General features: G+C 50.0%; 2 protein-coding genes across 9 annotated transcripts; one reads left to right on the top strand and one right to left on the bottom strand.

The window, feature by feature from the left end:
• Window positions 1–282: 282 nt before the first annotated feature.
• On the bottom strand, window positions 283–9,324 carry LOC122391728 (D-2-hydroxyglutarate dehydrogenase, mitochondrial-like). Of its 8 annotated transcripts, none has more exons than XM_043385940.1 (11): window positions 6,790–6,868; window positions 6,015–6,167; window positions 4,915–5,255; window positions 4,377–4,574; window positions 3,881–4,071; window positions 3,457–3,573; window positions 2,980–3,123; window positions 2,353–2,559; window positions 1,813–1,956; window positions 1,399–1,562; window positions 283–960 (listed from the first exon to the last, which is right to left on the bottom strand). In XM_043385940.1, the coding sequence occupies exons 3-11, from the start codon at window positions 5,177–5,179 to the stop codon at window positions 843–845; spliced, it is 1,548 nt and encodes a 515-aa protein (XP_043241875.1). In that variant the 5' UTR covers window positions 5,180–5,255; window positions 6,015–6,167; window positions 6,790–6,868; the 3' UTR covers window positions 283–842. The 8 variants fall into 8 exon arrangements, with proteins under 8 accessions (XP_043241875.1, XP_043241874.1, XP_043241876.1 ...); XM_043385939.1 differs by having other exon boundaries at window positions 6,003–6,167; window positions 6,790–6,861; XM_043385941.1 differs by lacking the exons at window positions 6,015–6,167; window positions 6,790–6,868 and adding an exon at window positions 9,029–9,324.
• LOC122391725 (serine/threonine-protein kinase S6KL-like) lies at window positions 9,085–19,418 on the top strand. The gene is made up of 11 exons (XM_043385928.1): window positions 9,085–9,215; window positions 12,439–12,556; window positions 12,857–13,002; window positions 13,261–13,387; window positions 13,748–13,849; window positions 14,085–14,208; window positions 14,579–14,686; window positions 15,622–15,780; window positions 16,053–16,141; window positions 16,369–16,581; window positions 17,559–19,418. Exons 2-11 carry the CDS (start codon window positions 12,443–12,445, stop codon window positions 18,369–18,371), a joined length of 1,995 nt encoding a protein of 664 aa, XP_043241863.1. The 5' UTR covers window positions 9,085–9,215; window positions 12,439–12,442; the 3' UTR covers window positions 18,372–19,418.
• The last annotated feature ends 1,808 nt before the right edge of the window (window positions 19,419–21,226 follow it).

The raw sequence follows: 21,226 nt of genomic DNA, 5'->3' as shown, positions 1-21,226 counted from the left end.
ATTGAAACGGTAAACGCATCACGCCAATTCAATCAACATCCACACAGGGTCACTGTTTCAACTTTGACACCTCATCATATACCTAGTCATTTGCGATGTCAATTTGCAGTTTCTCCGACAAAACAAAATACGCCTTGACAGCCTGCCTTCGAAGCCTCGCCATCGTTGGTAAATAATGTCCAAAATTGACATATTAAAACATAACTTAGGACGTGCATTCAAGACGCGTGGCACGTCTCTTCTTATTGCTAAGGACAAACTGTAGTATCAAATGACACCAGATCAAAATAAACAACTGTTTTATTTACGTGTTGGCACACCCATCCACACATTAGCGGCTGAACATGTCAAGCCGTGAGCTGAATTCGGCTCACTCAGTACTCGGTACGTATTCGGAGGGACATTTGGAAGCTCACAAACGCCACTTCACCACAGAAGCTTATTGCATGGTCACAGTCTCACCATTTTGGGCCCACGTTTCATCAGCGTTTTCCAGTCCGCAAGCCCATGTTAGAAAAATAGATGTCTGCTTTCAGGAAGAAATGATAGTCTTGCCACCTCAAAGTGAATATAAAATAGTATTTATATGCTAATAACACAAGCCTTTAGTGACGGCATCACCGTATTGTCTGGTCTGGAAACACGAGCTGAAAACACACCATCTGGCAACATCATCCGTAGTTGTTGCCAGACGGCTGGCTGGCCGACCCGGACCGGCCTATGACGAGGCTAGGGAAAGATAACGGCTGACCTGCCCCGTGTCTTACCGAAGACTGCTCGGGTCTGGATCCGACCTGACCTCATTACTCGTAGATGGCGCCCCTCCTGGCCGAAGGAGGGCATCACGCTCCGTCGGGGAAAACCTTGTAGGGGTTCATGATGCCGTGAGGATCCAGCAGCTGCTTCATCTGACGCATCAGCTTGACCTCCACCGGGTCCTTGCAGTGGGCGCCCAGGTTCCTGCCAGGACGGAGTAACCGATCACTCGTCAGTGAATGAATGTTTTTAGTACGTTGTCTTTGGTGAAGTTATTATAGCATCCTGGTTTTCGTAAACGCAGTAAACGGTGCTACACAGATAATCACAAATTGGCTGCCCAGAAAATGAAAATGCCCAGAAAATGTCTTGAACTTTGCAAAAAAAAAAAAAATGCATTGATACGCGTGATTAAAGATGATCAACTGTTAACAAAAGTCCAGTCTCATACAACGTGTCAAGAATGAAGCAGCAGGGATGAAATCAAAGCTGTTTTGCAAAGCTAAAAACAAGGACAATTAACATTTACGTTGGCACTCTGTGACCTGTTGGGTCACTCCCACTAACCTCACTCGCTGTTCAGTCCCATACAGCCACTGATCTGTTGGCTCACTCCCCCTGACCTCACCCGCTTCCACTGACCTGTTCCGGAAGCCGCAGCCGAGCTCTGCCGACACGGCTCCGCCCGCCCGGGTCACGTAGTCGGTGATGGTGCGGTCCAGCTCGTCGCTCGTCTCCGGGTCAAAGTTGTGCGACTGCAGTGCCAGGTGCAGGTTGCTGTCCAACAGGTGGCCGAAACTCGCCACCTGGCCGACACGAGGGCCGCTCGGTCATTGGGAGGTCAAGGAGTGGGTGGGTGGTGAACGGGGTATAGATGAAGATCGTGGTACCTACATATATACTTGTTTGAATAAGAACGTCTGTTTTTATCGGCTCTAGAATTACGTGTTTTATACGAAAATTAATTGAAAAACAACGCATAATATGTGTTACAATTTAACTGATATAAAATGCGTTTGTATTATTGGGCTAGCGATTTCAGCCAGCAGTCGTTACCTTGAGGATTTCTCCGCTGAGTTCCTTGCGCAGCTTCTCGACGAGCTTGTACTGTTTGTCGTGCGGCAGCGACACGTCGTAGTGGTAGACGTTGCCACCACGCGACAGCGCCGCCAGGATCCGCGTGTTGATGTTCCATAACCGCTGCAGACGTGGAGAGGGTTAGCAGTTAGAACTACGACGGAAACTGCAGGGGACTCTGGTGAGGGACGGGAAGGGTAGATAGTAAGAGTATAGACTAGAGTCTAAACTCTAGAGTGTAGAGTGTAGAGAGTTTCTATGTGTAAGGTGATAACAACTTTTCTATAAATGCTATCGATAATTTAGTAAAAAAAAGGCCCTCACAATGTGCGGTAACAATGGCACATAAACGTCACGCGATAAAGATGCGCAACTTATGGTCATACAGGTATAATTCGTATGACATCTTTCGTCAACATCCGAAGATAAAGTCATGTAAAATGCAACATGCGTCACTAGCAACCGCCTCCCTCCTATCTAAGGACTCCCATGGGCGCCTCGTCGCCCCATCTGACCGACCTCGACGAAGGTGGGGTCGTCGTAGTTGAGGGGTCCGATCTGGCCGTCCAGGATGAGCTCCTTGTCCTTGAGCGCGTTGAAGAGCGTCTTCAGTTTCTCCTCGTCGTGCATATCGCACTGCCCGGCCGTCTCGATGAGCACGTAGAACGGCTTACTGGGCACGCCCCAGGCGCTCAGGTACTTCTTCTTGACAGACATCACCGCCTCCTGTGGAAGGGGGAGGAGAAATTAAGTTGATCGGCGTCATCGGTGGAATAAAATACGACCTCGTTCACTAAAGAAATATACATTGGGATATCGTATTCAGTTGACGCGTATGGTTACGTTTACTTCCTTTTATGTGACCCGGAAAACACACCTTTTCGACGAGTTCCAAAGAAAAAAAAAACACTCGAATTGTTGCCTAGGTAAACATGGCCTTTTATGACCATGGTCATGGATAGGTATCTGGTTGATGCGAAGTTCATGTACACAATATCCGTCTATCGTTCTCATAACAACCTGTGTTGATAGCAGAATCGTCATCCACTTATCCTTTTATCGACAAACAAAGCTCCACAAAAAGAAGATTCCTCGAAACACTCCCTGCGTGATCTAGATACAAAGTGAGCAGCGTCGTGTACTCACGTTGTCCATAAACTCGCAGGCGGAGGTCAGCTCGCCGAGGTGCGCCTTGGTCATCCGCATGATGCCGAGCACCTTGTGAAAGCTGTCTGTGTACACCATGGCCACGTTGATGTGCTTGGGCAGCGACGGACACGCCATGGCCACCTGTGGGTACGATAACGACAGGGGTGAGAGCGCTGAGGGGGAGGGACGGGCGAACCCAAATTCCGCCACGCATTTAGATGAAACCAGAGCCTATGTATCCAGAGCCTACCAGAGCCTATGTAGCGGAGGCAAGTTCATAATTCCTTTACCGACAAATTTAAATGCCGAAACAGGACATCTCGAAACGTCGTTAAACAAGTTTGATGCCAAAATTCAACATCTTGCAACGTTGCCAAACGGTTAACAGCGTATGCAGGGACTGGTATAGAGAGCACCAGTTATCGAACAGCTGCCGAGCAGCCTGAGCCGCGGTCGGCACTACGGTGTACCCACCTTTGTGATGATGCCTAAACTTCCTTCTGAGCCGACGAAGATCTGCTTCAGGTCGAACCCGGTGTTGTCCTTGCGCATGGTGGACATCGAGTCCAGGACGGTGCCGTCGGGAAGGACCTGCGAATAAACCGTGCTGTTTATACGAGAAACGATTGAAGCAAGCACGTGTAAGAGAACAGAAAGTTATAAAATGGTACAAAACAGGAAGCATGTAAATCCCTCAAAATACCTCTCATGCCACATCGCATCGCCCATCATACAACCAACTTGTCACACGATTGAGACTTCTCAAGTATCGTCACCCTTCCCATCTCCTGCAGATAAATCAACGCACAAACGTCTTCTCTTCATTGCAACACACTGCAACACCCCCACTCCTGACACTCATCTCTGGGCCCCTCCAACTCCCTCACTCCTCACTCACCACCTCCAGTCCGAGTACGTTGCCGTGCAGGTTACCGTAGCGGGCCGTGCGCGGTCCGGCCATATCCGCCGCCACGATACCACCCAGCTGCGCCTCCCGGATCGTGTAGTCCACCGGGAAGAACAGGTGCTGGTTCTTGGCGGCGTGCTCGAGATGGTCCAGCGAGCAGCCGGCCCCGCAGGTTAGGGTGCCTGGGGCAGTGGGATGTAGGGGCTGATCAAACTTGTCGCTATGTCCATGGGCTCAACAATCATTGAGCACACATCTCTTTTTATTTGCTCGTGGCCCAATCGACACGCGACATCGTCATTGACATACATTACCATGTCAAACCCGACAAGCGATTTTTAAATCCCTTGAAACCCCACTGCACAATCCTGAATGAGGCCTCAGCCTGGGACGTGACCCGTGTCAACCCGACGTCCTTATAGCCCCCGTCGGTACCCAACCCTCGCCCCCGCCTGTCCCCTCAACACGCGTCCCTCCTTTTACTCACCTCCATCGGTGTCAACCTCGATGACCTCGTTCATCTTAGCGGTGCTGACGATGATCTCGTCGAAGACGGGCACACTGCCGCCGACCAGTGAGGTGCTGGCGCCCTGGGGACAGACGGCCAGCCGCCGGTCCGAGCAGTACTTTAGGACGGCAGACACCTCGGCCGTCGTCTTCGGGAATACCACGCATGGTGAGCAGCCTGTGGGGAGGGGAGGAGGGTCACTGGTCTGCGGGGGTGGGGTGGGAGGGGAGGGATGCTCAACTGTCTACCATCGACTACGAGCAGCAACTCAATGACGTTTGGCGCTATGGCATCAACCATTTGGCATTTAGTATTCTGCCGTTTGTCGCGTTTGCCAACGTTTGACGTCAAATACCCCGTCATTTGTTTCTTGTAGTTGCAGTGATCAAGACCATTGCCTATCCTGGTCGCATTATGGTATTTATTTGTATCCCGCCGCCTACAGGGCCAGTCATCATCTCGATGTCTCCCGCTCGCCGTCTCGGAAGCCGGCACACCCACGCTCCGCCCGTCTCACCTCTGAGCGACCGCAGCCAATCGGTGTTGTGCATCAGCAGGTCATCCTTGTCGGTCTCGACGCGGCCGTCGACGAGCGCCGCCAGCTGCTGGATGTCGTCAGAGGTGACCTCCGCGTACGGGCCGCGCTTCACGCCGAACAGCTCCTTGGTGAAGGGGACGGTGGCCGGCGCCCGGGTCGACTCGGAGAACGAGTAGAGGGGCCGGACCTGGCCCCGCGGCCGAGCCAGACAGCTGAGCAGCTGCCGCGTCAGACCACCGCGCATCGCTGCTGCTGCTGCTGCTGCTGCTGCTGCTGCTGCTGCTGCTGCTGCTGGCTGTGGTGGCAGTGGTCGATGTCAGCTGGAATGAACGGCAGAGGCAGGTTAGACACGGCAGGGGTAAAAAGGGTGGGAGGTATAAGTAAGTGGTCGTGTTGGATGTGGCTCGCAAAATGTCTCGCATCTGCTCTGAAACGGACAGACACTAGTTCACGAACAGTTGTGTATACCTACGTACATAGGTATTGAGTGTAATTTCAGTTATCAATAGGTAGGTTTGTCGTTACCTTCTTAATTACGGAGAACGAATTCCAGGTGACGGGACATCAGAAGGTAACCTCGTAAGTCGAGCTCCCAAGCTTTCATGTATCTTTCCGTTAGTTTACGATATCGCTAAATGGCCCTTTTTATGGTAACGATCGACCTACTCAGCTGACCGATCCGAAGCCACAGCGGCCAGTGGCCATCGGCTCGACTTGCGACGGAAATCGAGGCGTCTATTTATCCCGAGTTGCATCACCACGAGGCCCGTCGGATCGCACGGGCGATCCCAGAAACCAACCGTGGGACGGCACTGCGATCGGGATTAGTTGGGTCGGGGAAAGTAATCGAATCGAACGTATTCAACGTATTCAAAGATAGGCTGCGGCCTCGTGTCACATGGTTTGACATATGAAACCATATGACCACTGACTCACGCCGTGCGCGACTGACAAGAGGTCAACGAACTCCAGCTCAGATAATAAACACCATAAGGCGCCGGATGGGTACCAATCACCAAACAACAGCTTTCCACGCACTTGAACCTCTCTTCGTCCCTTTGCCTCACCTAAGCGCTCACCACGTGGTGTCCAGCTGCACCTCTGCACCGCCTCCCCGGCTCACAAAAACTGACGGCGGCCGGCACCCAGCGACACACCGCGGTCCCGCGCTGCTGAGCGCCGGTAGTGTGACCTTCGGAGGCGGACCGGGCCGGGGAGCCGGCCGGCCGCCGCTGCCGCCGTGTGCCGCCCGGCCCACAGACAGGGGCGTAGCAACGGTCATACCAGGGGAGGGGGAGGGTGCACGCTGCACGGGCTGTGGCGTCGCGCCGGCGCAGTGGGCTCTGAGGAGACGGTCAGCAGGGAGGGTCGTGGGGCACCCACGGGTGCTCTGACTGGCTCTAGCGATGATAGAGGATAAACGAGCTCTGACTGGAAAAATGAAGGGTAAAGAGAGCTTACATAGGTACGTAAACAGGTACCTAATAACACATAATTAACAGGTAATAAGACATCGCATTTCAACCATCAGTCGGTAGAGCACCGTCTACCTGCAATTTGGACCAGTTTGGGAAAATCGAAAACGTCTTGAAGTCGACTAAACTATGTCCACAAGACTATATCGGTAACTATGTAAGTACTCGTATGTGGCGTAATCTAGTCTTCATGCGCTGCCAACACATTTTACCGAAACTGAGGTCTGACATGCCGGAAGAGCGGCGAACCGTCGTAAAAAGTTATCAGTCGTCAGTGCAGGTATTCTGTGGTCCCAGTTTCAGACACTCGCCTCTGAACCGAGCTCCGCCGCCTCTCACTTTTCTCGGCGCCGGGACCTCGCTCTCACACCGTTCTCACCAACTGTCCCCAACTCTGCCGCTACCAACCCACCGACCGTGTATAACTATTCCGTCGGCCGCCCAACAACACACCCCCGCCTCCCAGAGCGACATACGACAGCAGCGCTCCGTAACACAGCTGTCGGGGGAGCCGGACTCCCGTGACCCTGGTCTGTCGAGGCTCCAGTTGCGTCACATAAGCTGACCAATACGAGTGGCGGTCTCAAATCGGCGCGCCAATCATGGCTGCTTAACCCTCGCCCGCACATGGGGGGGGTGGTTGCCACCCCCCCCAGGTAGTCTTTCTGCTCTGCACTCGACATTTTTAGAGCTAGAAGGCTGATTTTTCGTATAGCTGCTCCTCTATTCTTTCTTGATGTCCACTGAAAATTTCAAGTTTCTGTGATTTTTGGTTTCGGAGATATGACCTTGTTTTTCAGGTCATGTCATGACCCAAATGGCCAATTCTCAACATCTTGCGTTTGCCATGGGCCTTGTGGGCTTTTGACACCCTGATTTCGGCCTTTTTTGCCAGTCTTACCTCCCACCTATCATGGAACATGTTGTTCGACGATGTGCAGGGGTCAAGGTCAGGGTCAAGGTCAACCTAGGTCATCTAAGATAATTGCGTTTTAGGCAAGCTGAATTTACTTTTTGTGAAGTTTTTTGACTGCATTTTTGGTAAAAGCTTCTCAGATCATGATTTCATGTAATATGGACCCAAAAACAATCGGTGCACACATCAGTATACACACAGACACACACAGACATACAAACACATATAATTGACCTTGACCTAACTTGACCTGAAATGACCTCAGCAGCAAAATTCTGGTCGGGTAGTGTGACAAAGAGGTTCTAGCTGGCTTGGCACCAGAAAACAGCATCGTCATCGGTATTTGCTAAGCAGCGCACTTGATATCCAACGGTGACCCAAAACAGCAACATTTTTTAGTTTGACCTGACCTGGAAGGTCAATGACTGACCTGAGGAGGTAAAACTGGGTATCATTGGATTCGTCTTTTCCCAAAGGATCTTTTTGGTCTTTACCGCTAAGCTCTATCTCCAACAGGAACGAAATGGCGCGGGGGGGTGGCAACCACCCCCCCCCCCCATGTGCGTTCTAGGATGGGAAAATGGCATGTGCGGGCGAGGGTTAAGCGCACGGTGTTGTGGTCGGTGGAGGTCCCTGAGTGCTGTGAGAGACGAGGGACTGTGAAGAGGGTCATGGAGCCCCCAGGGGCTGTGAAAATTCGGGAAGCAATGAAGATCTCAATCTAATGAACCGAGGAAGGAAACTCAGAAGAGGCTCAGAAGAGCTATGCAGATACGGGGAACTACTGTGGAGGTCAGAGAGGACTCCCATTGACTGGCACAGCCCCATGAACCTCCACAGCTCTCATAGGCCTCCTCATCTCACATACAGCTACCATGGAGGTCCGAGATCGTGGATGTTGAGGTCTGTGGGAGATGTGGGTATGATATGTGGAGGTCCATGGGAGGTGTAAGGTTACAGCTTAGGTCAATAGTAGCTGTGTATAAGATGAGGAGGTCTGTGGGAGCTGTGGGGGTCCATGACAGCAGCGGATGAGATGAGAGGCCTGGGTAAGCTGGGTGAGAGGTGGAGGTCAACTCAATTGTAGCTGTGGGTGAGATGCGGAGCACAGTGGAGGTCCGAAGTAGCTCTAGGTGACATGTTGAGGCCCACAGGAGCTTTGGGTGAGCTGAGAAGGTCCATGGTAACTGTGGGTGAGATGTCGAGGTCCGGGATAGCTGTGGAGGTCCATGAGAGGTGCGGGTGGCACGTGGAGGTCCAAGGAAGTTGTGGGTGAGATGTCGAGGCCTAGGATAGCTGTGAGAGCTGTCGGGGTAGCACGTGGAGGTCCAAGGAAGTTGTGGGTGAGATGTCGAGGTCTGGGATAGCTGCGGAGGTCCATTTAAGGGCTGTGGGTGGCACGTGGAGGTCCACGGGAGCTGTGGTGAACTGCCGATGATCCGAGACGGAAACACGGTCCGAGAATGTAGTCCATGCGGTACCTACCCGCTACCGTACGTACCGTACCGGCTCCGCAATACCATGACTGGGCTTTTTTTTAAGTGCGAAGTTGTAAACAAACCCCAGTAGTCGTGTTTTGTCGGGAAATTATTTGCGGTCCACTAACATTAGGATTAGGTACTGATCACTAATGATAATGTGAAAGGCTAGTTCAGTCTAGCGAATAAAATTTACACTGGAGTTGGTGACGTCATTTGCTTACCGATTTTCTTGACCACCACATTGATTAGTGTGACCTTGCGTATTTTGCGCCGAGTTTGCCGAGCTTGGGTCCGTGCAAAAAGATTGTGTATGTTGAATTTTGGCAATTTCTTTTCTGTATTGCTTTTGTTTTGGAAGCACTCCTAAATATATGGCGTCTTTATTTTTTCCCACATCAAGGATAATTGGTAAGTTGTTTTAGTTTTTCAGATGTATCAACTTGAATTTTGATGTGGACTCTTTGAAAATTTAACTCAAACTTGAACTATGTTATTGAATTTTATTGTTTCTCAAACCAAATTCCATCCTTTAAAGCATTAGCAAGTAGGTGCTCAGGATAAAGAAGAAGCCACAGTTAGACTATTAAGCATGGTAGTGGTACTATCAAAAAGCTCAAGATCTTTGATGCCTGGAAATGGACGTCACGTGTGATGTAAAATGTGAACTCAGTTCAGAGTTGGGGAACTACGAGGCGAAGATCCAAAAATTGATGGGTCAATAAATGGAATTTTGTTGACCATATATGTGCATAAATGCAGCCCTCGCTACTACGGAAGAAAAATGGTATAACATGCCGGTACTTGCGGTATCGCGCCCACTTATCTGAGAGAAAAGGCTTCCGGAGCTAACCCGGTTAAATGACCTGATGAGCAGCATATTACGGTGTCAGTAAAATCAAAAGCATTTTATTTTTGTGTGATGAACTGGAGCTATATTATTTTCTCTATCAAGTATCTATTTGATGGCCCATCGTTACGGTTCAAACTCCATAGTGAGGCGGACATACGAATCTACGAGAGTTTGGCGACGAAATGTTACACCAAATTGTTAAGTAATGGGTACCATTAGGTAGGCCATACAATTTTCTCTAGCTTCGCACTGTAGATGCAGTAAAAAGTGTTATACTTTTCAATGTCTATACCACGGATCACATAATGGATCGGCAACTCCCCCCGCGACCTGTCTCCCCTGCCACCTGGTGGGCATTTAGGTGAACTATCTTCACTAAGGAAGCGGCCGGCCTCGCGCGTGTTGAGGGCGTCGTGTCGGAGCTAATTAAGTGATTTTTCTGCGGAACATGGTTTCTCAGCTAGCTTAGAAGATACCTATGGTATAAATGAGAATGGCAAGAATCGTTAGAGACAGGTTAAGTATTTGAGATTGTATCCTTTGTCATGAAAATCGTTGTTTTCATACCCACGTGGGCGACCTAGCGTCCATCGTGAAATGGGTAATTTTCCGATCGCTGTCATCTCTTACATATATTTCATGAGTATATTTTTGATAAATATTCATCTGCCGATTAAATTAAACCTGTAACTTTCACAAATATACTTGCATAAAGTAAAAACCCACGCCGGGCCGGTACACGGTACCAACCGCGCCGGGCCTAGGGTGTATGAAACCCCCGCCCGCCCCCCCCCCTAACTCGGCTTCTGGGCCACGTAGCCACACGGGGTAAGCGGCATTCCAAAGAGCGTAAAAATAATGGCGGAAATACTTCAGTCATTTTTTAGGTCAGGTCAAAGGTCAGGTTACCAGAGGTCATTAAAGGCAAATTTTGTCTATTTCAACAGTTTTCGAAACACCCGACGCATAACTTGAGAACCAATAGAACTACAGCGCCGCGGAAAAGCGCATTCGATAGCTCTTTCACAGGTCTTTCTGAGTTTTATTCATAGATTTGACCTCAGGTCAACGGTGTAGCCTCCAGAGGGCAAAAACTCCAAAAAATAGGCGTGTTTACGAAAAACGTTTTTTTTTCGGTAATAACTTTTGACTTAAACGAGCTACGACCTTACTTTTGCCAGCATCGTGTTCCTCTCGTCGAGACGCGTCGAATGAACTATACTCGTAGGTTGACCTTGAAAGGCCATTTTGAAAATTTTACGGCAGGCCAAGGTCATGACCTGACCGGAAAGGGTCATGCTGCATATCAGTCGATCCGTATCGTCGAGCTGAACACATCTGACGTGTTTTCATCGCTCTAGCACGTCTATCAAAAGTTATAGTAAAAGAAACTGCTGTTGACCGTTTTCATGCCACTGTTAACATGTAACCCGATGTTTGAGGGTGTTAAGAATGACCCGCCCAGACCAAATGAGACGCCTTTCAATTTGCTCTTATTGACTTATCATTAGTATTATATATATTATTAGCGGCGGGGAGGGTCGTATCGTGAAACAGGGGCCAAGGTCCACCTATAGTCTCGTTAATGGCCAGCTCGTTGGATTTGCTCCGATGTTATCTACTCCAACTGGTAGCCGGTGACCGTCTAGATAGGAACAGGGGATGAACTCGTACTATGGGCAGACGGATGAGGAAAGGTCTTCGTGTACCTGCGGCCAAAAACGACGTTAAAGTTGCGAGGACGTGCTTCTTGCTCATACAACTCAAGCATAACTAGAAACATTTGGATCATTATGCATGCTCCAGCTGATTAGGGAATGAAGTGTGTAACATTTCCATGTTATGGTAACATTCCAGCTGTTAGAGAGACTCCGTAATTTAATCCATTCTTAACCTTTGTTTGTTTTTGTTTCGTTGGGTTAGGCCCTTTCGGTCCATTGAGACCATTGCAGAGCCGGAAGGATTATAGGAATTGGGGTAAACATTGGTATGGACAGGCACCCTATAGAGTCACCGGGGCTGAGCCCGTCCGAATGGACAGACCGACCAGCCCCCCCAAGCACTCTCTGCACCCGGCTACGGGTGTGCTCCTGCATGGGAGCAGTGGTGCGCTTCAAGGGAGCAGCCCGCATGAGATAAAGTTGCCTGTCCAGCCCGGATCAAGAGTTGCTGCGTGGAGGAAAAGGATTTGAACTTGATCTGAACATCCTGAGGATGGAAACGACAGACGGGTGTTGCGTTCACACCCGTTTCCCCGTGCCTTTTAACACTGGTTGCGGCGGGCGGCCGGCTCCCCTCCTTAGTGAAGATATCCGCGCCGCTAGATGGCAGCCCGCTCCGCGGGTACACCGATAACAAAGGGAATCGGGGAGAGTTGCCGATCCGTTAGGTGATCCGTGTCTATACCAAAGAAACATCCTATGTCATCACCGATGCCGCGACATATTTCTGCTTTATTGGGGTTGGCGGTGTAGTCTGTGATGCCATCGCAATGAAAATAGCCTAGTTTTGTAGAGCATCAAATTCTGATTCCATAACGACTCTCGCTAGTCCATTTTCAATTATAAATTAGCCTTTTATTGCGCTGCAAAGTAAAAAAGAAGCCCGAAATGGTGCCGACGGCGGCCGTTAACACAGTCCCCTATGGTAAACAGGTTAGTTCACATTCCGGCCGCTATACGAGCGGCGGCGGCGCCACCTGTCCTCATGTCCGCCTTGGACCGTAACGTTTAACCCATTTAGCTGTATGTAATGCATGAAATGTTGTGAACATGTTTTCAGATTGATGGGTGCTTCTCATATGAAACCATCTACTCAAAGTGAACCTGTCAACCTTCGAGAGCTTGTCAGTGGGCCAAAGCATGTTTCATTTGCTGATGAAACATCCAGTCAAAGCCAGGTATGATTATTGATTATAATCATGTCTAAGTCTTACTCTGTTTTTGCTTACCTTCTTATCATTTTTCCCTTTTTAGAATCAAATGGTACCTATTCATATGTCAACATGCATTGTATTATATCTTTCTTTTATCTTTGATTTTCAATCTTTTGCTGTGATGTGTTGCAGGGTGTTGTGCTGATTTGAGATGTTCTGCAATGCTATTGTTGTTTCTCAGCAGCAGTCATTCCATTTTTTCCTGACAATGATTGCCTGAGTTCAGCTCAGCACTCTTCTGACATTATTTGTGTCTGATTCTAGCTCAGCTGGCACAATGTCAGCGGCCGCCTGTCGGTGCTGGGGGACCGCCTGTCGCGTCTGTCCAACCTCAGCTGGGGCAGCAGCCGGTCCGGGCCCGCCTCCCCGCGCAGCCCCGTCAGACCGTGGTCGCGGGTCTCGCGGACACGGTGCGTCTGCAAATACTGGGATAATGTACCCGAATTGTTTTGGTAGTTTGGTTTACCGTTATCTCAGGCATTACTAGTGTGTTTGGCCTGGCTTTTGTTTCTGTATCGGCTAACGTTTTATGGTTTGGAGGATTATAAATTCTTAGCTTAAAAATTAAAATTTGTTCGCCTGTCACTTCATGATAATTATCTTCCGTGCAAAGTTTCGCCATCTGTCGCGCCTGTTTGTTCTGAGTGTGTGCCCGCTGCCCGCGACAGGTGGAGCCAAGCCACGCTGGAGGACCCGCTGTTCGGCTGTAAGACCGCCTGGCCCGTCAGCCTGGTCGAGTCGCTGTTTCTGCCCGACTTTCCCGTCCGGAAACACTGCCACCAGACCATATTCAGCGTAAATATAAACGACGCTGAGCTTAAGAGTTTCTCGTAAAATGATTTCAAATTGAAAGATGGTGACGTCTTTGTCATTGCAAGTTTCCTTTACAAAACGCTTTTATGACGTGCAAACAAGAGGTAGATTTTTTGATAGCTGTGCTGTTTTAGTTTGCCACTGGAACCCATTATCCATCTTGTTGCACTTACGATTGAAATATTTATCAACCGTTAAGACGTCTTGCTGTGTGCTTTGCGTCTTCCTTACTGTTTATTGTCTCGTTATGCTCTAACAAAAACGTAGCCTTGCTACATTGTTGGTATCCCCGCTTTCGACTTTTCCCTGATGATCTTTGACGTCGCTATGCTTTTGTCACAGGTGGAGAAAACGCTGGGTACTGGGGCATTCGGCAAGGTGTACCAGGTCAAGCACAAAGAATCTGGGGAACTGTTCGCCTTAAAAATCCTATCGAAAGCTCATGTGAGTGGTCGTGTTTTTCTATTGATGGCTGGCCAAATTACTATTCATTTTGTAATTTCCCTCTTGTAATTTGTCTTGGTCCTCTCATTTAGATGCATGCACACTCTCCTTTTTTCACGTCTTATTCGGCCGATAAAACGTTTCGATCGTTAACATACCAAGTCGGTCACGCGTCTCCGGCGCACACCATCGCTACCCTCTGGCCTAATCTGACCTGAGTGTTGTCTGGCGTCAGGTGGTACGTGAGGGAGCCGTGGGCCAGGTCAGGGACGAGGTCAGCATCCAGGTGGCCTGCGGACACCACCCCTACATCGTGTCTTGCCCGGACCGCTGGCAGACACGCAAACAACTCTACGTCCGTGAGTGAGACGGAGGGAGGGAACGGGTGGGTGAAACGGCCTCAGGGGTGCTGCGGGGGGGGGGGGAACAGGTACGGTAGGTCAGATTAATCCTTGATAATCCCGTGTGTGATAAGAATATAGTGTCTATCTGATTTTGATGAAAAGCTGGAGTTCAACATGCTGTGTCGGTATTCAGTCGTCGCTTTTTATCGTTTTTCGTTATTGTTTAACGCTCATGTGACACCGTGCTGTATTTTTTGTATTAAAGTAATTATCTTTAGCTTTTTATTATCTTTACCTGATTAGTTCACAGGGAATCTAGATTCTACCCTCCCTGGAAAAGTATACTGACCGTCTGGCTCAGGTCTGACCGACTGTTTCCGTTCAGTTCAGGAGCTGGTGCCGGGAGGCGAACTGCGCGACCTGTGGCTGCGACACGGCTCCCTGCATGAACAGCTCGTCCAGCTCTACGTGGCCGAAATGGCGATAGCGCTAGGTGATTATGAAGATCATTTTAATTAGTATGAACTTGTAAATATTGAATGACACCGCTAGCAGTGTCGTTTATGTATTCCTCCTAAACATCGCGAGGTCAAATGCGTCCTTATTACGGAGCGAGCGAAGCGAGCGGAGTCTTTCCTTAGATTAACGGAAATTTCTGAGTATGAGCGGCCGGCCGGCCGGCCGGCCGGCCGTGCGGACGCTTTTGCGAGGCTTATATCTCAGCAACCACTTGACCGATTTACATGCGGTAATTTTTGTAGGGTAGCTTCATTCCTTCTACCAAGTATTGGACTATTCCCGATGCATGTGGGTGACCCCTTATGCACGTGCCACGTGCAAAACGAAGAGGTGTCAGTTTTGTAATTGTTGCAATATCTCGGTAACTACTTGGCCGATTGCGCTGAAAGTTGGCATGTAGGTAGGCACCCACTAGGCACTGCATATCCATGTGCCAGAGTTGGGGTGCTGCTGCACGTGCGCACGTGCAGGGGTCGTTTCCAGATCTCGAGAACGGCTGGACCGATGGCGCTCAAATTTGGTACACGGTTAGGGACCAGTTAGTAGGGTGCCGTGCACAAGTCAGTTGGGACCCATTTTGCACGTGCGCACGTGCAGGGTGCCGCTCCCAGATCTCGAGAACGGCTGGGCAGATTGCGCTCAAATTTGGCACGTCGCTAGAAACCGGTCAGTAGGGTGCCGTGCACAAGTCAGTTGGAGGTACCCCCTCGAAATTTCGCACGTGCAAGACTCACCCCCTCGCTCGCTCCGTTAGTCGCCCCAAACGGCGCTATACTGGTTCTTAGGGTGAATACAGATATGTAGTAGCTGACTTATTAATATTATGAATTGCACCAAATTGCACGCGGTGCACCCTAAAGCCCCCAACATATTTGACTAAAGTTGATGCGGGCATATTTGTTTTCACAGAGTTTCTTCACAATGCCGGTGTGATATTCCGTGATCTGAAGTTGGAAAATGTTCTGCTGGACTCAGAAATGCATGTAAAGCTAATAGATTTCGGTCTGGCGAAGTGGTTACGTTTCGGAAACCGGACCCAGACTCTGTGTGGTACGCTTCAGTATATGGGTGAGTGAAAGAGAGCCTGTCTGTGGTGCTTCGCTGATGTTCTGAGCCTATCGGGTCGCTGTGTGCTTCATAACGTACATAATGTGGTATTTACATACACAGCAACGTTTCTCTTGTGAATGTTGGTATGCTCTTCTTATGTAAAATATACGTACGTCTTACAGCATGCTGGGATACGGTGCAGTGTGAGATATGTTGCTGCCAATATGTGTGCTTAGTGTCTGGGTGCGTCGTTGGTTGTCGCTCACAGTTCCCTGCTCTCTATCCGCCAGCCCCGGAGGTGCTGGAGCCGCAGCCTTACAACCACAGCGTGGACTGGTGGTCGCTCGGGGTCGTGGCCTTTTGTCTGCTCTCCGGAAACGTGAGTCACCGACCGGTATCTCTGCTTGCAATCGGTGTCTTACATGGCCATTAGGGAAACTGGCGGGGAAAAGGCCGTTCACTGCAACTGCCCTAGTTTATAATGTAGCAATCTTGCTCTGGATTTTTTTTTACCGGCTGATTTTCCACAAATCAGTATCACATTTCCAATCGAATTGTCGTGGATCACAATCTTAGTCAGCCTGGCACCTCTCGTTGCTCTCGCAGTACCCGGTGCCTGCCGCCCAAGACCACGTGGAGATGCGTTGTCTGCTGCTGTCCGCCCAGCCGCGGCTGCCCTGTCACGTCAGTGCTCCTGCGCGTGCTCTGGTGGCGCGCCTGCTCACCCCGGAGCCGCGACACCGGCTCAACAGTCTGCTCAAACTGTCCCGCGAGGCGTGGTACGCCAACTTCAATCTAGACGCCGTGAAGGCCAGGGAGGTGAGTTCGGCAGGGGATGTGGCGGGAGGGATTTGACAGCGATAGATAGAGACGCGGAAATCACACAAATGTAAGACTCTGATGCTGACTCAATATATTTTTATGATTTTTTCTTTTAGCATACTTGAAGTAAAGAATGCAATATTTATAATTCGCTATTGAGTTAAGATATACACTTTTATAACTACCATGAAACGCATGCACTTTTCCAGAATTCTGCGTTGAGGCCTGGCAGTGCTTATTTGCTTGTGACGGCATGTAAATTGTCCCCTGGGTTTTATGAATATGGTTATGATGATAATGTCATTCATTCACTTTTACTTGTTGGCATACCTAAGGACACTTGATTTCAGTTTTTGCGCTTATTTACATGCATACCTATGACATTGTTGACGGGTTTGTTCGCGATTTTCGAATCCACTATTCCTTTTCCGAAAAGTGTCGTATTTCCTCGCGCCAGTCGAGAATCCTTTGTCCAGACCAACATTGGAAGGAGACATACTTTGGTAAGCATTCCTATCCTGTTATCCATTTTTTTTTTAAAGTTTATGTTGATGTTTGCAGATTTGACATCTTTATTGGTGTTGTGGTCACTGGTCAGTGGTCAGCTCTACTCTCCTCTTTTTACGTAGTATATCTTGACTCCACAGTAACTGTAGTTTTTACCAAGGCTGATGCATAGATCAACATCAGATATTTTGTTCCTTATTCCTGAAATACATGACCTCCGGTTTCTTGGAAAGTTTCCATTTGCATTAGCCCTTGCACCCCATATTCTTTGACCTATATCCAAGCACTAAGCAGCATGCAGGACGTATATTGTGTGTAGGGTGTCCGTTGTCTATATTGACATGAGACAACAATACGTTGGAATTATGTACAGAAGCCTATGTTCCCAGCTTTCATATACTACTAATGCTCTTGGTGAGCCAAGTGTCATACCTATGGTTGTTATCGTGTCCTTGTTCCTGCACCAGGTGTCGGCTCGGTCCATCTACGACACGTTCTACCCGGCCGGCGCGGACGCCTCTGCCGGCTCCGAGAGCGGCAGGGAGTCCGACTTCATCGATTTCGACGCCACCACGGTCGACGAGTCGCTGGGCAGCTGCGAACTGGTGGACGAGTTCCCCACGCTGGCCGGGTCGCCGCGCCGCCCCGTGCCGGCCGCCGTGGCCGCCAGCACGCCGTGCCGGCCCGCCGCCGCCCCGGCGCCGGAGCTCTCCCTCAGCCCGGTGTCGGCCGACTCTGTGGTGGCCTCCAGCGGAGTGTTGTCACCGCACCGCACCTTCCGACCGCCGGAGAGTCGGGGGCGAGACGTCGGACCGCCGGCGGTAGCAGAGGGGGCGCCGGTCCCGGCGGAGGCGCCCCACACACCGCCGCTGCGGGCCATGCAGGATACGTTCGAGGAGTCCTCTAGCGGCGATATTCTGGAGCTGCGACTGCCAGACGCTCCGTCGGACAGCGCCGAGTGCCAGTGCGACCTGGACGTCCCAGAGCTGTCGCCGCCTGCCGCTGCTCCACCGCCAGCGCCTGTGCTCAACTTTTACGGCTGTCATGAGGCAGGACTAGGTGCTGGTGGGAAGATGGACAGGACCGGCGAGGGAGCCGTTTTCGCTGCGGGCCCGAGTCAAATCGCGAACTGTGTGGTAACGGAGGACTCTCTAAAGCGGCCAGGCTCGTCCCCCGTCAGTCGGGACGAATACGACCGCATCTGGAAGCGGCCCCGCACGACGGCCGTGGCGGACAGCTGGGACGATACGGATGTCTCCACGGAGGCTGTGCAGGTTTGAACATTGGAGTTGTTTGTGGCTGCGAGAGGCTAAACGTGAAGGTGTGTACGTTATGCAGAGCAGCGACCCCAGGTCAGTACAAGTAGCGATGGAACGCGGTGTTAAGTATAGTGCAGCTGTAGTACGGGCTGCGGCCGCCAATGATGTTATATCTGTGTTCCTCGTATATGATAACTGTGATATAATGTAGATCTGCCAGACAACGCGTTCCGTCCAAGATAGATGGACAAAGGCAGGGTGTTATTGGTAGATATTGAGCTACGATGGTCATTTGATTGTATACAGAGTCCGACACGTTCTGCATTGAACACCTCAAACATATCGCTACTTTTCCATGCCACTTATTAAAACTCGCGTTCACATTCCAAGCATTCCTAAGAAATTTAACGTCTGGTGAAATTCTGCCCACTTATCAAACATTCTTTCCTGTTATGCGCTTTGATACAAATGCGTGCTTTTCAATCATAATTCTAATCTATTTCCTTGCTTGATGTTTATCGATCAAGAGTGCAATGGTACAATGCAACGAACAACGCACAAAGTCTTCAGCGAATCAACGAGTGTGTCCTTTTGGTGTATTTAGCCAACAGAGATATGATCGCTGTAGGCGTGACACCATGTCAGGTGGAAGTCGTAGCGGGAGCCGGGGAAACTTCCTGTTTAGGTAGGTGTTAGTTTGATGTACTGCCACACTTTGGACGTGACATGGCGTTAGTTGAGGGACGTTTGAGGCTGGGAATTTGTGGGTGTGGTTGTCACTTTGTATGACGAAGACGTCGTCGAGGAAGAGAGTTAAAATACTGAACACTGAATCTGTTTCCATTTTATGCGAATTAATAATTTATTAAGTGAGGTATATTTTACATAGTCTAGGTTCAACTTTACAAAGGCTGATTGTATCGTTGTTACGCTTACATGTGAAATATGTTCTTTGGGATCATCGGTTATTGTCCACGCGAAGTCCTGCCTTGCGAGGCAACAGGCCTCGCTTTACCTCTGACTCATATGGTATTCATGCAGCGATGAAAATACAGCTTTAACATCGAATTTCATCTTTCAGACCAGCCAGTCTGTGCGTACTGCGTACTTCGTATGCAATACATTGTGTCAGGCGATTTATCTTTAGTTTCAAAAACTGTGGTCGCCGCAAATGAACGGCTATCATCATTCATCATCTATGCTACGAAGAAATAAACCCGATTACAATAAGTATAATATAAATCTGTTTTCCACACTTAATTAACGTGGTTTACGGGTAGAAAGATCGATGTTGCGTAATAAAGGAGTCTTATTCATTCCATTCTTGCTTCAAGAGATCAACATTGAGCGACGCCGGCTGTCTGGCGAACAAACGCCAGACCGGTCGCTGTTCATCACGCACCGGCGAAGTGTGTCACGGTCCGGCCAGGGGCGGCCGGCACCAGTTTTTATCGCTCAAAAACACCTCCATCACTACCGGCCACCACCCGTCCCCCTCGCTCAGTTGCATGCTAAAGTCGCCGCTATCCCCTCAGCCATTTGCATATCTGCCTATCGGCCATCTGCGGAGGCAGCGTTCTGGCCGTATACGGGATGTTTTTGTGCGGCTCGATCTCTTGTCGCTTCCCTCGTACTGAGACGCTGGCGTGACGTGACTGTCGTGCACGATGGCGTCACCGGAACTAGTTTTGGGTGCCCCGGGTGACTTTGGGCATGTTTCGTTCCGGGGCTGTTGACGGCGTGATGCGCTTTCCATCTAACCTTCAGGTGACCTAATGTCATCATCTGGTCTATCCGGCAATGAGCTGGACTTGAAGGTTAAAAAGGTCTTGATTATCCGTGCCGTTTTTCCACATACTGTTGGTCAGAAAATTGTTATGAGCCATCTGTGAATAAATAAGGAGTAGAGACTTTCCACCGATAACGTAAAGGAGCTTGATTAGTATCCGTGCAGAGATCAGGCGCCTCTCGCAATATGCTTTGGCTGGTCGTGACCGGAAAGTCTGACCAGAGCCAGACGCCCAGTGTTTGTTCCAGTGGCCCTGCTCGAGCGTTTGCTGTTTGTTCTCAGTTCCCACCACGCTGGAAAATTGGCTGGTCGGTGATCAGGTCACAATGGGTCTCGTTTCGCCGCCATCGCGGTCCTCCCACGCCCCACGGTGTAATTGCCGTCCGGACCGACCAACTGACCGCCGGCCGACCGGGGTTGTCGCCGACTGGTGACACTGCGCCATACTCCCACCGGGAGTAATGAGGAGACTGTGGTGCGGTAATGTCTCAACCGCCCGTCTTTTGGACCATAGGGAAAGCTGATGTTTGCTACTTGATGTGCAGTATTGGGATTGGATTATTGTTCGCCTACGATACTTGGTCCGCCGTCTCTCTAGTAGCATGTCAGACTGGGTGTGCACCGTGCATCGGCCTGTGTGCACTGTGTGGTGTTTGTATTGGCTTCGCCTTCCAGTCCGTGCTTGATGAAATATGAAGAGACGGTGCCAATCATTGCCTCATTTTGACTGGCTGAATTAATGGAGCTTGCTTGATAATGGAGCATTAAAAAGAAGCGATGATTTAAATTTTGGATGATTTTTATCCAGTTACAGGATCTTCGTGCTGCAGATGAATTTCAGCGAAAATCACGGACGAGCTTTGGCTCTAATTTTTAACGTTTTGATGGCGTAAAGATTGCACGCCTGTCTTTGGTATTTAATAACAACCAGAATGTTGACATGTTTATTGATGCCTTGCGGTCCCGAGCTGCGGCTTGCGGTGCCAAATTCGGTGCTAAATTTTGGGAGCCATGTCTCTCTAAGCCTCTTGGTCCGATGTTTGAGTCGGTACCGGTGGACTGGTGCAGACCGCGGCGGTTCGGTTCA

This window comes from Amphibalanus amphitrite, unplaced genomic scaffold (genome assembly GCF_019059575.1).
Source record: "Amphibalanus amphitrite isolate SeventyFive unplaced genomic scaffold, NRLGWU_Aamphi_draft 000451F_arrow, whole genome shotgun sequence".
Lineage (NCBI taxonomy): Eukaryota > Metazoa > Arthropoda > Thecostraca > Balanomorpha > Balanidae > Amphibalanus > Amphibalanus amphitrite.
The sequence above is the reverse complement of the archived record's forward strand: the minus strand, read 5'-3'. Positions and strand labels throughout refer to the sequence as shown.